Below are 13,743 nucleotides of genomic sequence, written 5' to 3' on the forward strand. Positions count from 1 at the left end.
GAAAATACCCTTAGAATATAATTGTTACATTCTTTTCCCATAAATATATGGTCTATTACAAGGATAATATATAAATATATTTTTTAAAAATTGTACTCAAGCATTTTAATTTTTTCGTTATGATAATGTACAATATATATATATATATATATATATATATATATTAATTTAATAAAATACAATAATCAATGAGAATGCTTGGACACATATTATTGATATTCAATCATCTTTATGCGTTAAAAGACTTCGCTCTCCTTTCTAATTTTTATACTTTAGTGTTAAAAGACGTTACTTACTTTCTAGTTTCTTTTTTGGCAAAGAAAAAAAAAATACTGACACTGCTTTCCACGTTCCACTGTTTCTTCACTCTTCTCATATTCTTCTTCTTCTTCGCTTCTTAAAACCCTAAACCCTTGAAATCCTCAACAAATCAGCATCAAATTCAACTATTTCCTCAACTCTCTGCAATGCTAAGTTCCTGATTGAGTTCTGTGAATGATCGTTCTGACGCACGCAAATGACGATCGTGGCCTTGTTACTGAGTTTTCTGGTAACGGTGACGGTGGTGGTGTCGCCGTCGCACGCGGCTTCCAGTGGTCCCCACATTGCTGACGTCAACTTGCTCTTGCCGCCAAAAATGACGTATCCAGTTGATTACCGGCTCCAAGGAAGCGACGGTTGCTTCCAATGGTCCTCTTCCGTTTTCTATCACACTAACTACGATTTTATATTCGCAATTTTGAAGTATATTGATAAAAGAAAGAAAGAACTAGGTCATGTCATTTCAGTTCAGTTCTACATATGATAAAATTAAGGAAAAAATGCATGCAGTGGTAGCACGAGTGTTGAGTGTTGTTAGTGCTGTTTTCGGATCAGAATTGGATTTCACCTTGATAATTTGCGAAAGATTCCATAAAACATGACTGGTAAAACTCCTTGTAAACCTGCAGCAGCTATGGTATCTAAGTTTTTTTGTGATAATAACGTTGTTGACAAAACTCGGGCATATTTTCTTGTGTGCTTTCTTGTGTAGTTTTACAATGAGAACTGAAGTTTCACATTGGAACTTGAACTGGCCTTCAATGATAACATTTGTTGTGCATACTACTGGAATTAAACTATAATTCTGAATAGAGAATAATATCTGAAGCATATAAGAAACTACATCTAAGATTTGTCCGAAATCTTTTCTTCTTTGTTTACAAAAGAAAGACATGAGTGAGTTTAGGCTGCATTTGTTTTGGGTTTTAGTTTTCATATCATACTTCTATTTTATATAAAAAATGCTTGCTCTGAAAGTTTATTTGAAAATGGAATCATTATAGAGGAACACAACTAGGTCAAGTAATTTAAGTTCAGTTGCATTTTGATAATTATTTTTATTAGGGTTAGATATGTTTTGTTTCCAAACTATTATAAAAAATTATGTTTATTTCCTTAATGAAATTATAAAATATTTAGTTCTGTATTTTATGAAAATCATATAAAGTATCATTTCCCAACAAACGAAATAAGGAGTGTTTTTTACTTAACAAATAGAGTTCCACAGAGTTATAATATAACCTCCACATGTCGTTTGTTGGGAGAATGTTTTATATAACTCTCATAAATATATAAACGAAATATTTTATAATTTAGTTTAGGGACAAAACACAACTTTAATAATATTTTGTGGACAAGAACATATTTAACCTTTTTGGTAAAAGAAAATTTAGTTAAAAGAAGGTTTGGGAAAGTTTAAGATGTGTTTGGTGTTTTTGTATCTTAGTTTTTAGAACTATTTTATGAAGCAACTTCTAAAGCTGATTTTTAGAACATATAAACAAAGTAGGATATGTGAGAAATTAAGGAGATATTACTTTTGAAAACAATTTTTGAAAATTACTCTTATCAAACAAGGTTTTCTGAAACATGACACAAATTGACCTTGAAATTGTTATTCTCAAAAAATGATTCCCTGGTTTCCTCAAGTGGTGTTTGTTGATTGGTTTTGGTTGTTATCCTTTGTTATTGAGTTGATTATGATGTTTTTTGTGGTACATACTCAGGTCATGGGATCATCATGACATTCTGTCTGTTGAGCCTGAGTATAATTCAACCAGCAAGTGCTCGACTAGTGCAAGATTAAGATCCATTTCCCCTTACAGTGGGCGGAAAGAAACTGCTGTTTATGCTGCGGATTTGAAAACTGGGATTGTGATTCGCTGCAAAGTCTTTATTGACAACATATCACGAATACAGATATTTCATAATTCTATTAAACTTGATTTAGAGGGGCTTGCCACACTACGTGTTCGAGCCTTTGATAATGAAGGTATCTGTGAAATCTTGCTAGTTTTGTACTTATCATGGGATTTTCACACATAATGAAAGTCTGACACAATTGTGATTGATTTTACAATTTGCTGTGCTTTATGTCTTGCCTTTACAGAACCATTCGCTTGAAAATATGCTTTCTTTGCCATCTTTTTTTCTTGAAAATTTTAAAATGAGCTTTAATTAACAAAGATGGCATACTACACTATGACAGGATTGACATCATAGGTGCTGTGAAGCTCCATTACTCTTTTCTGCCTTTTTAGGAAAGGCATTCAACTATTCAGCATTTGTTTATTTGTCTAGATAATTCAATATATAATTATTTCCAGCTTAAAGTTTTCTTATTTTCCTGTCACCTTTTCTCCTCAATTGGGTCTTGATAAGATTGGAAATATTTATTGAACTTCCCTTGTGCTGCAGAAAATGTATTTTCTTCATTAGTTGGCTTACAGTTTATGTGGAGCCTTATGCCTGAAGCCAATGGATTACCTCATCACCTTGTTAATGTTCCACTAAAGGATTCTCCCCTTAGTGATTGTGGGGGATTATGTGGTGACTTAGATATACAAATAAAGCTTGAAGAAAATGTAAGGCTGCTACTGTGTTATTGTGTTATTATAATAATGCATATTTAGTATTATATCCTACTTTTGTTTTCCTGGTCCTGTTTTGCAGGGTGTATTTTCAGATCTTTTTGTAGTAAAGGGAATTGAGATTGGTCATGAGATTGTGTCAGTGCGTTTGCTTGAGCCACAGTTAAAGAATTTAGCAGATGAGATTGTTCTTACTGTTGCTGAAGCTATGTCCCTTGATCCTCCTTCACCGGTTCTTGTACTTGTTGGTGCAGTCATTCCCTACACCCTTAAAGTCATCCGGGGAAATGTTCCTGAAGGTTTTCTTAAGTTGTTTACTTTTCATTCAAATCTAAGAGCAAGTTGTCTAAAATTGTAAATCTGATATCTAAGTGATTATGCTGTCAAATTGCAGAATTAGCAGTTAAGATTACTTATGCAATGTGTCATCTATAGATGGGCAATCTTTATTTTTCTATTTTTGGGAGAATTTTTGCCCTCCTTGTTTCTATTGTTTTTAACAAAATCTTCTAATTTTCAGTCCTCCTTAAAATTATGCTCCAACATATTTTCTAAGGCTAAATTTCTAGTGTTAATGTTTTGTTTGGACTGTATTTCACTCTATTTAGTACCATTGAAAGATTACAGTACAGCAAAGGTGTATAGGTCTCACAAGGTCTATTTCTCTGACATGTGTATTCTGGGCCACAAGATTTTTAAATTAAAGAATATTCTGTTCCTTCCTTTCTAGGTAGCTTGAAAGCTACAGATTAGATTATTTGGATTTTATGTGGAAAGGTGGATCTCTCAGATTGTTTTGGATCAGTACTATATGTATAAGTTGGAAGTTGTTTTTTCTATTAGGTTTAGAGGTTTGGATAGTAGAATGGAGAGAATGATGTTTCAAAATTGCTTTTTTTTTTGAGTGGATATTTGTCTAGGTAACTTTTCAGTAATCATTTTCTGATTAGCTGTAAAGCAAATATTAGATTATGTTTTATTTTATGGGATCTTTTTATTGTTTTTGTTTTTTATTATTAGGAGGAAATCAAACTTTTCATTCTCCCTTGACAATATCAACAAATGTCGACAAAAGAAAAGAACCAGGAGGAATTTCCTTTTGACTTTTTACACTATAGAAATTTCATTTATGTTTTTGTTCGTTTCAAATATTATCATAATTTGGTCTCTTTGGTGGGAAATGGATATGTTCTTGTTTGTAAGACATAAGTTGATGCAAACCTCAAGTTACCGGGTAGTTTTGTAAAATTGAGCTAGACTTAAAGTCCACTTTCTAAAATAGTATTTAGAGCCTCTTTTATTGAGGTTTGTTGGGCCTATCATGCCTCCAACTATTAGGACTATTGGACTATCCAGAAATATCTGGTTCCACACTTGAATTGAGATGTCTAATTCTCAGTGTGAGGAGATGTGTTGGGGATCTTGCATTGACTAAAACTATTACTAAATTATAGTTCATAACAAAATATAAATATCATTTTACAAGCTAGTTTTATAAGGAAGTATAAATATCATCTTACAAGCTAGTTTTGTAAGATTGAGTCTAAATCTACTTTCTAAGAGTTCTAATTTGGAGTTCTTGTTTTTCTACCTGCTGTTGAGTGTTTTTTAATATAATTTCCTTGGTGTACAAGGATAAGGGGCTAAAACATTTTACTCTTTTGGCTGTTGCTTGGTGTATTTTAATGGAGCAATGAGCAAGAGACCTTTTTCAGATATGCATAGGGACCCATTTGCTTGTTTGTCTATACAATTTTCTTCGGTGCTGTCATTTTCTTTTGTAGAGTTCCTTATTTTTCATCGTTGCATTTTCGTTTTGTTCTTATATCAAGCAAAAAAGTGATGATTCAGCTAACAATTGATGCTAGTTATAGTTAAAAGAATTATTAATTGGATATTGTTTACTCCTATTTGAAAGTTAAGATAACTGTTTTGTTATCTAATGACTTTTATATTTTGTTTCTGCTGTGATGTTGGTCAGCATATTATCAAGACTCTTACCAATATTTTGCTTTGGCATTTGCAGTGGTGACTTTACCGTCTCCGCATCACCAATGGTCTGTCTCAAATGCTTCGGTTGCTCAGGTTGACTTAAAAACAGGGTTAGCATACGCATGGAACTTGGGCATGACAGCTGTTATTGTTGAAGATACTAGGATTGCTGGCCATGTACAAGTGTCTTCATTGAATGTGGTCTTACCATCTTCTCTATGTTTGTATATATCACCTTTATCTAGTTCTGGTGATCCAGTGGAAGGAGTCAAATCTAACCCTCTGAAGACCCGTTGGTACGTTGTATCTGGCCATCAATATCTTATCCAGATAAAGGTTTTTGCACAGGATCATCATGCACAAGAAATTTATATTACAGAGGTAGTTTTCATGATTCTACTTTCATAAGCTATCATCAACGGTAAAACATATTTACATTGGCTCCTTAGATTTTGAATGACAATTTTTTTAATGTTTCTGATGGGACTCTTATCTATATAATAATTTTACTATTGTGTCCTCTCTCTTTCAGAAAATGAGAAAAGTTAAAAAGGAAATTCTTGTACAAAAGGAAAGGGATACTATAAATTGTTTTACTATTGGCATAACTTTTCCTTGATTGTATTGTGCTTCTGTTTTATGATCCCAAAGTTGTGAGATCTAATGATCTGTACGGAAGAGGACAGACACAAATGAAAGTAGCTATTGTGCATTATGCATGATATAGAAATAAAACCTTTTCCTATCAGCCCAGGGTTGTGGTAAAGGATTATACACCAGGCCAGTGCCAAATAAAGAACATCATCTCTAATGTTGTATCATATCCCTAGAAGGAGTTTCATTTGACTGAGAGATCGTCAATTGGAATTCTAACCAAACTTTACCAACCCTCTCAAGAAGCTCATCTCATGTTAGGAACTTTTAAACTTCTCCCGCCAAATGTGTCATATCAAACAAGAGGAACAAGAAAATATGATGCAATTGGTGCATCCTTTATATTGCAAACCTGTGATGCACCGTTACGCACATAAGGCCTCGCCAGGCCAACTTATATGTGTCAACTTATATGTGTCGAGGACATATCCTGACGCAGATATGTTTAGATACATTTAAAATACAGATCTGTACCGTTCCAAGAATTAAAAGAAAATTAGAAATAAAAGAGTGGTTAATATATGTTGAAATACTATTGCTCTTTTTGGTAGGACTACTATTACGACTAATCCTTTCATCCATTGGGATAAGACCTGAATCCAATAAAGACTTTATCGGTGAGGGTTCACAACTTATTTATCACCTAATGTGGAATAAGTCATGTCCCAAGGATCCCACAACTTCTTTTTCCTAAAATAGCCTCATATATAACATCTCACTATTTTATATAACAATCATAATATTTTCTTGTAGTAATTTTTTTCTTTAGTCTTATGTTTAGCTATCATCATTTTTATTTTTATATTATTCCAAACATTAAAGATAATAAAATATCTTTGTGATTTATTCCATGAAATCATTTTCAGGAATTGATATTTGGATTCCATTTTTAATTAAAAAAAGTGTTATGATGACATATGTTGATTGAAGGATTCTCACTCTCACCACTTGTGCACATAAAACTATAATTTTTATATACATTTGAGTTTTGTATGTTCAATTTGGACAATACTTATAATAAATTTTGAATTTTAATATGGTTTTTAAAGAATAGTGTGTATGTGTGTATGCTTTGAATGTATATGAACATATCTATTGGGAAGTCCCATATTGCCTGCCTCGCCTATCTAGTAGGCTCACCCGGTTCAGAAGACATATGTGGTGGGGGAGTGTTAGGAAGTCCCACATAGCATACCTCAAGTTTTGGACTACATGCGGCTTATATATTTGTTTGGCCACTTCACTTAATGCGGTTTTGAGTTGAAACTTAACATGGTATTAGAGCCATTCAGAGGCTATCCTAGTCCAAGTTTGTTGGGCTTTGTGTCACCCAATATCGAGTTCCTCCATAGTCCCAAATCCATAGAAGTGTTTTACATACTATTCTGCAGCTAATTCCAGAACTTAAAAGCAATAGGACATTGTATAAACAAAATGTTCCTAAATTTCCTGGTTTGCAAAGCAGAATTGATGGACAAAACTGAGCTGAACACCATCATGCTGAACCACTTCCTCCACTGGTATCCTCTGATGCAAAACTTTCCACAAGACCAAGCTTCTAGCAGGAGTGATACAATTACACCATATAGAATTTGCATAAGATTTAACTTGGTCCTTGTCATGAAGAAACTCCTCAGCCATAGACCACACTGATTCATCCTCGCAATCAGCCAAAGCCATGTCATCAAGTTTAACCGTGAGCATGGGAATTCTATGCAGACCCTCATCAGAAATATTCCACTGACCATTCCAAGCGTCTTTGACTTTATCTTTCAAAAGGAAACCAATATCTTTGGGAGTTTTAAGAAGTTGCGTAAGAGATTCCTCATCACACTCTACACATCAAACCAGAAATTGATAGTAGAACCATTCTCCAAACCATCTTGTGTAATCTTTAATAGTGCTTAGTCAAGCTTTTATGCCAGGCCAAACAGAAGAAGTGTGCCGTACCATGATACTATTTGTACCAACTATAAGCCTTTCTCTCATAGCAGCAGCCCACATCCTAATACTGAATTGGAACTCACAAGCCAACTTTATTAGGGAATCTTTATTTATTTTTCTTATGTTCATAACACCAATACCCCCTTACTCCTTTGGACTACAAGTCCAACTCCACCTTACTGTCTGTAACCAAGCTTCTTTTATGAATATCTTCAGACCAAATGAAATTCCAGATCTAGCACTCAATTGGCTTCAGAAGAGTGATAGGCCATTGATATATTCTGAAAGAATAAGCAACAATATCCTTTATAACAGAATTGACAAGATGCACTCTGCTATCGTGCTAAGAAAATTTTCCTTTCTATGTCTGCAAATTCATCTTGATTTTATCTATCAATATTTCAACATTTATCTTTGCATTGCAGAATGATGATGTTAAGGTTTATGATAACGATTCTGATCAATACTGGAAAACATTTTGGGTTTCAAATGATATTGCTGTTAAACATGGCTGGCGGAATTCTAAAATCTTGGAGGCTTATTCACCAGGACTTGGAAAATTGACAGCTTCTTTGAGCTACCCTGGTGGGGCTGATGACAAAAAGGAGGTGATTGCTGTTGCATAGAAGCCTTATAAGCATATTTTTCTGCAGTTCATTTCTCAACTATTTTCGTCTTTTAGTTGTTGCACCATATGTTCTTTGTGGTTATTTTGTTCTTTTTTTGGGGTTTGATAGAGGCTATTTGTTGCCTGGCTTAGGAAGGTCCTAGTACTTTTTCAGGAGCAGGTTCTCATTTATTAGTTAAAATATTGCAGATTATCAAAGCTGTGCAAGAAATCATGGTTTGTGATAAAGTAAAGTTCACTTTGGTCAATGATAGTGGAATAATCTTATTGCCATGGTCACCGGGTGTTTATCAGGAGGTGGAGTTAAAGGCTACAGGAGGTTGGAAGCCAACATCTTCTCCAATCTGAAGTAGCAAGCTTGTCCTTGATATTTGTTCCTATACTCATTGATCCTTTTGTGATATAGGTTGTGCAAAAACAGTGAATGACTTCAGATGGCTATCTTCAGACTCGTCCACAGTATCTGTATCAGCTTTTGGTATTGTCCAGGCAAAAAAACCTGGTAAAGCTACTATCAAAGTGTTATCTGTATATGATTCACTAAATTATGATGAGGTAATGTTGTTAAGGAAAATATATACTTTTATTTATTTATTCAAAATGTCTAGTAAATCTGATCATGTTTGGTTCCTTAAGCCCAATCCTGTTCCTATGTTATATGCTATGGTATTGGAATTTAAGAATGTTGTTTGGTTAAAGAGTAGAAAGTGGTATGTGCTATAAGCATATTAGTTGGACATGTGTGTGCTTTACTGAAATTTTCACTTGTACTGCCCTACTTTATTAGTGACTGTATCCCATTACACTTTGATTTGCACCATCAATTAAGATTATCCTACTTTCTGTTTAAATGTTGATTTATTTGAGTTTATTTTGTTTCTTTATCTTTTCCTATCTTAATAAGATCTTGACATGATAATACTAATTTCTGATTCTTATTTTATATATTAGTATAATTTTTAGATAATATCCTATCGATTGGGGATCTCTTTATTTTTATCATATTGATTTGGATATTAGTTATGATTCATATTGTATCTCCCACACAAATAGATAGTATAAACGTGGGGGATGTCAAAGCTTATTCTACTTAATGTGTAAGCCCAATAGACCACTTGCTGTTGAGCCATTATCTAATCATTTGTAAATGTTTGGTCTTGCTAACGTCACCTACCAGAATCCCTTGATTTATGCTGCACTTAATATTTCCTTGCACAAATTTAATTACATAATTAAGAGATTTAATTGCATTTCATGATTAGGAAGATTAATAGGCAGACGATATATTTTATATTCTTTACTGTACAAGATCATTCATCCTGAATTTTTAGGGATAGATTATATCCTTCATAATTTAGGATTTTCAGTTATTATGTCTATGTATTTTATTTAAGAGCAGTTGCTCTTCTATGAATATTATCAAAAACAAATTTTCTGACATGGTTTTAGCACTCTAAATCCTTGGAAGCTTGTGTAATCCCTTGCGCAAAACCACATTCTTTTTTTTTCTTCCATTGTACCTACGCAGCCTGCATTGCTCCAACACAGCAACCTTTCTTTATTCCATTGTTTTCCTTCTAGGCCATCATTGCCATTGGTCAAACCTAAAATATGTCCTATACTCAGAAAACTTTACTCACTATAGTGTTCAACACAGTGGAGACTCTAAAATTAAGGAGGTTTCTGGACACCGGTGGAAGCCTAGTGAACTGATCTTCCCTTCATTTATTGAATAGTGTTAAAATGTTCGTGTTTTCATGAAGAGCCTACCCCCTTGTGAGGGTTTTCTTTAAAAGAAAGGAAAGTGAATGGAGAATGTGAAGATACATTAATTTTTGTTAGCATCCTATAGTTGATAGTGGATCATAGTTGACTTGTTTTAAGTCAGTCTTGTATTTTGTACAGCAGTGTATGCTTTACTATAGTTTTCTTTCTTTTATGTACAGCTGTAAGTTTCTGTTAGATACCTGACTCTTATAAATAGCTATCATGTACATATTTCAGACTGTTCTAAGATCAATAAAACAATTTCTTTCATTGTTTATATTCTCTTGTTTTCTCTCGGCTCACGTTATCTAAGAATTTTTAATGATAGTGTGATGTTTTTTGTCATAAAATATTCTAAGAGGTGTTTTCTGTTGGATTGTCTTTGTGCTATTTGTTTGTTTTCTATCAATGCATAATGTATTCACATTTTTTTCTTCAATCTACTTTGGAATTCTATACAATTTATACATTATTTTTTATTTTTGTAATTTTATTTTTCCTATAGGTCCTCGTTGAAGTCTCCATTCCTTCTTCTATGGTTGTGCTTCACAACTTTCCTGTAGAAACTGTTGTTGGATCATATCTCAAAGCTGCTGTGACAATGAAAGCAGCAAATGGTGATGCAATATTTGAGGATATTGTAAAGTTTCTTTTGCAATTTTCTGCTATGAATTTTTTCTCATGTTGTTGTATCATCTGCAGGTTCCTTTTTCTATGTATGTGATGCCTTTAATTCATTGATAAAGTGGAAATCTGGAAGTGAGTCTTTTGTAATTGTCAATGCAACTCAGGAGTTGTTATACTTGAAAGAGCCAAATACTCAGCTCCAATCATCAGTCGATGGTTCTCCGTGTTCGTGGACATATGTTTTTGCTTCTCATCCTGGTCAAGCTGTAATTCATGCCATTTTTTCCAAAGAAGATCACCACTACAGTCATAGTCCTGTTGCACTAAAAGCATCCTTACGCATTGTGGCATATCTACCCCTTGTTCTACACCAGGCAGGTGACGGAAACCGATTTGGTGGTTACTGGCTTGATTTGGCTCAAGCAGAAAATGACAAGCAGTCACATGGTTTAGAGGAGTTATATCTTGTACCTGGCACAAGTTTAGACATTGCACTTGTTGGTGGTCCTGAACGATGGGACAAAGGTGTGGATTTCATGGAAACTGTGGAAGTTTTGGATGAAGCCAATGCTCTAGCTGAAGATGGAATTCTTGTGCATCGTGTATCTGGTAGCTTAAGGAATTTGTATGGAGTTTTATGTCAAAGACTGGGAACCTTTGTAAGTTTATTTATTTCTTGGTAGAAAGTATCCTAGACTTAAGAAGCCATAAAAGTTGGAAAATATTAACCTTTCTGGTTTTAAATGACTCAGAAACTTCGTTTTAAACGTGGAAATTTGGTTGGGGATGACCATCCTCTGCCTTCAGTAGCTGAAGTTTGGTTGTCTGTGATGTGTAGCATTCCTTCTTCTATTGTAGTTATAGCTGATGAACCAGGTATACATTTTTTCAGAGTTAAAGTCATTGACAACAAAATTCTTCAGATTTCTATCCTCAAGTGAGTTGTGTTTTTCAGTGAATGAACGCAGAATAATTAAAGCAGCAGCTCAAGCTGAACGTAGTTCAGGTAGAATTCATGATACCCCTGTTATTGTGGCAAATGGACGCACTATTCGTGTATCTGCAGTTGGTATCAGTGATTTGGGAGAGGCTTATGCAAATTCATCTTCTCTCAATTTGTGGTGGGAACTTAGCAGTTGTGAGGGACTGGCCTACTGGGATTATGCTTTGGATATAGTGAAGTCTAACAGTTGGGAGATGTTTCTGGCCTTGCAAAATGAATCAGGACTGGTACTGAAAGATTCTTATTAATTTTTTCATTTTCTTTATTGTTTGGCTTTATTGCTGCATTTGACAGCGCCTGGTAATTTTGCAATCAGACTTGCTTGTGAAAATTTGCTGTCCCAAAAACTAGTTTATAATGGTCTGAGTTCAAATATGTGTTTTTTTGTTTACTCAGATTTAGAAAGAATAATATTTTTCTTCTATGTTTCGATAATGAGGCCATTGGACCATTAAATATGTGAGCATGCTGATTATTTTAGAAAATATAGAGAGCTAAATCAAAGGAAACAAATTTATGTAATTATGGGATTGTTTTTAAATACATAATCCTAGTAGTAATGGCAATATATACCTGTAATAAACAATAAAATTATAGCAGGGACAAAATAAAAAACATCCTAAAATATATAATGAGCAGCATGGTTTTGACACTCCCTCTCAAGATGGGGAGTAGGTGTTCTGCATTCCGAGTTTGGGTATAATTCTTTCAAAATTAATGCACTTCAGTCCTTTGGTGAGTATGTGTGCAAGTTGATTTTGAGTGGACACATATGGGGTCCAAGTCAAGCCACTGTCTAATTTTTTCTTGATGAAGTGTTGATAAGATAGGAAATATGTTTTTAAAAATCTGTAATTTAAGAGAGATGAATGTAATTTACCTTTTTCTTTAAGCTTCTGATTTTGAAATTCAGATATTTGTCATATACCAGCTTTTAGAATTGTAAGCATAGTCATCTTTCTAAAGCATTGTTAGTTTTGTCTAATAACTCTTCTCCATGAATGATCGGATTTACAAATAAACAACCTCTTGTGGTGATTGCTTCCGGCTTTTGTCCCCTTCCTGATAACCAGTCTTTTATTTCTGTAGTAATGTAGTTCTACCATCTGTCTAGTCTTCTATAATTAGCTCTCTACTCAAGGTATTGTTAGGAACATATGCTTTGGTCAGTCTTAAAATTGAATTAGCTATTGTGTAAGGTAACTTATTAGAGGTACTAGAATGTCATTCTTTGTCTCTTACCTAAGACCCAAAGGATCTATGCAGTGGATTTTATACTATAATTACCTTACCAGTTTGTGATATTTCTTGACTGGTGTAAATTAATCTGATAATCTATGCTGAAATATGAGTTTGGTTTAGCGAACTCAAATTTTTCCCAGTCTCACCCACTTCATGGATGATTCTTAAAGTCATGCTATTAAATAGCTTTGTATGCAGGGTGATACTTTAAACACGTTTTAAAGGGTCTTTGATGATGTAATATCATTCTGTACAGCATTTATGCATGTGATGAACTTTTTATACTTGTTCTAATATGTGGATGACTAATGTGATCTTAAATCCTGTGTTTCTTAGTGCACTGTTCGTGCTACTGTTACTGACTTTACTGATATCTTGGGAGATGATACATTTCACGGGTTTACTGAAACAGAAAATGTTCTGACAGATGCAATTCATTTACAGGTAATAATTTTTTTAAAATTATTTTTCTTCAATATGAAACTGATTTTTTCTACTTTCCATGATTAAAATCTTAGTATCTGATACTGCATCTTCTCCCTGCATTCTATTCTGTATGATGGGATTTTGTACCATATTTATTTTTGTTGTTACTCTGTCTTAAGTTGTCTTATCTTTATATTGGTGCTACAATGCAGCTTGTTTCTACTCTTAGAGTTGATCCAGAGTTCAAATTGATATATTTCAATCCTGATGCAAAGGTAACAATCACCATTTGTTTAACTACATCTTTTATCTGGTGACTGCAGCTTGGGGTCCAGAATTATTTAGCTGTTTGCACATTGAATTTGCATTGGTTGTACACTGGGTTTGCCTTTTACTTTTAATGAGAAGATAGATAGATTATGTGTTTAGCCTAGGTTAAGGAAGTATTTTCTCGATATGTTTTCATTCATATTCTGCTGAAGGCTTTGGTTGCACCCAGTCCTGTTGGGGCAACATTTTATCAGATTATGTTCTCGTTGACTGCAATT

General features: G+C 33.8%; 1 protein-coding gene across 2 annotated transcripts in view; it reads left to right on the forward strand.

Annotated features, from left to right (window-relative positions):
* Positions 1-304: 304 nt before the first annotated feature.
* Positions 305-13,743, forward strand: part of LOC114181739 (nuclear pore complex protein GP210) — a 44,785-nt gene continuing 31,346 nt past the window's right edge. Inside the window, exons 1-14 of one of the 2 annotated variants that reach the window (XM_028068273.1) lie at positions 305-690; positions 2,049-2,314; positions 2,740-2,906; positions 2,995-3,211; positions 4,939-5,285; positions 7,928-8,110; positions 8,320-8,449; positions 8,537-8,685; positions 10,403-10,514; positions 10,600-11,183; positions 11,277-11,400; positions 11,480-11,754; positions 13,106-13,213; positions 13,408-13,470. In XM_028068273.1, the coding sequence (XP_027924074.1) occupies positions 518-690; positions 2,049-2,314; positions 2,740-2,906; positions 2,995-3,211; positions 4,939-5,285; positions 7,928-8,110; positions 8,320-8,449; positions 8,537-8,685; positions 10,403-10,514; positions 10,600-11,183; positions 11,277-11,400; positions 11,480-11,754; positions 13,106-13,213; positions 13,408-13,470 (2,898 nt within the window). In that variant the 5' untranslated portion in view covers positions 305-517. The remainder of the gene's footprint in view (positions 691-2,048; positions 2,315-2,739; positions 2,907-2,994; positions 3,212-4,938; positions 5,286-7,927; positions 8,111-8,319; positions 8,450-8,536; positions 8,686-10,402; positions 10,515-10,599; positions 11,184-11,276; positions 11,401-11,479; positions 11,755-13,105; positions 13,214-13,407; positions 13,471-13,743) is intronic. The other variant, XM_028068275.1, reaches the window with a different exon arrangement.

This window comes from Vigna unguiculata, chromosome 4, assembly GCF_004118075.2.
Source record: "Vigna unguiculata cultivar IT97K-499-35 chromosome 4, ASM411807v1, whole genome shotgun sequence".
Lineage (NCBI taxonomy): Eukaryota > Viridiplantae > Streptophyta > Magnoliopsida > Fabales > Fabaceae > Vigna > Vigna unguiculata.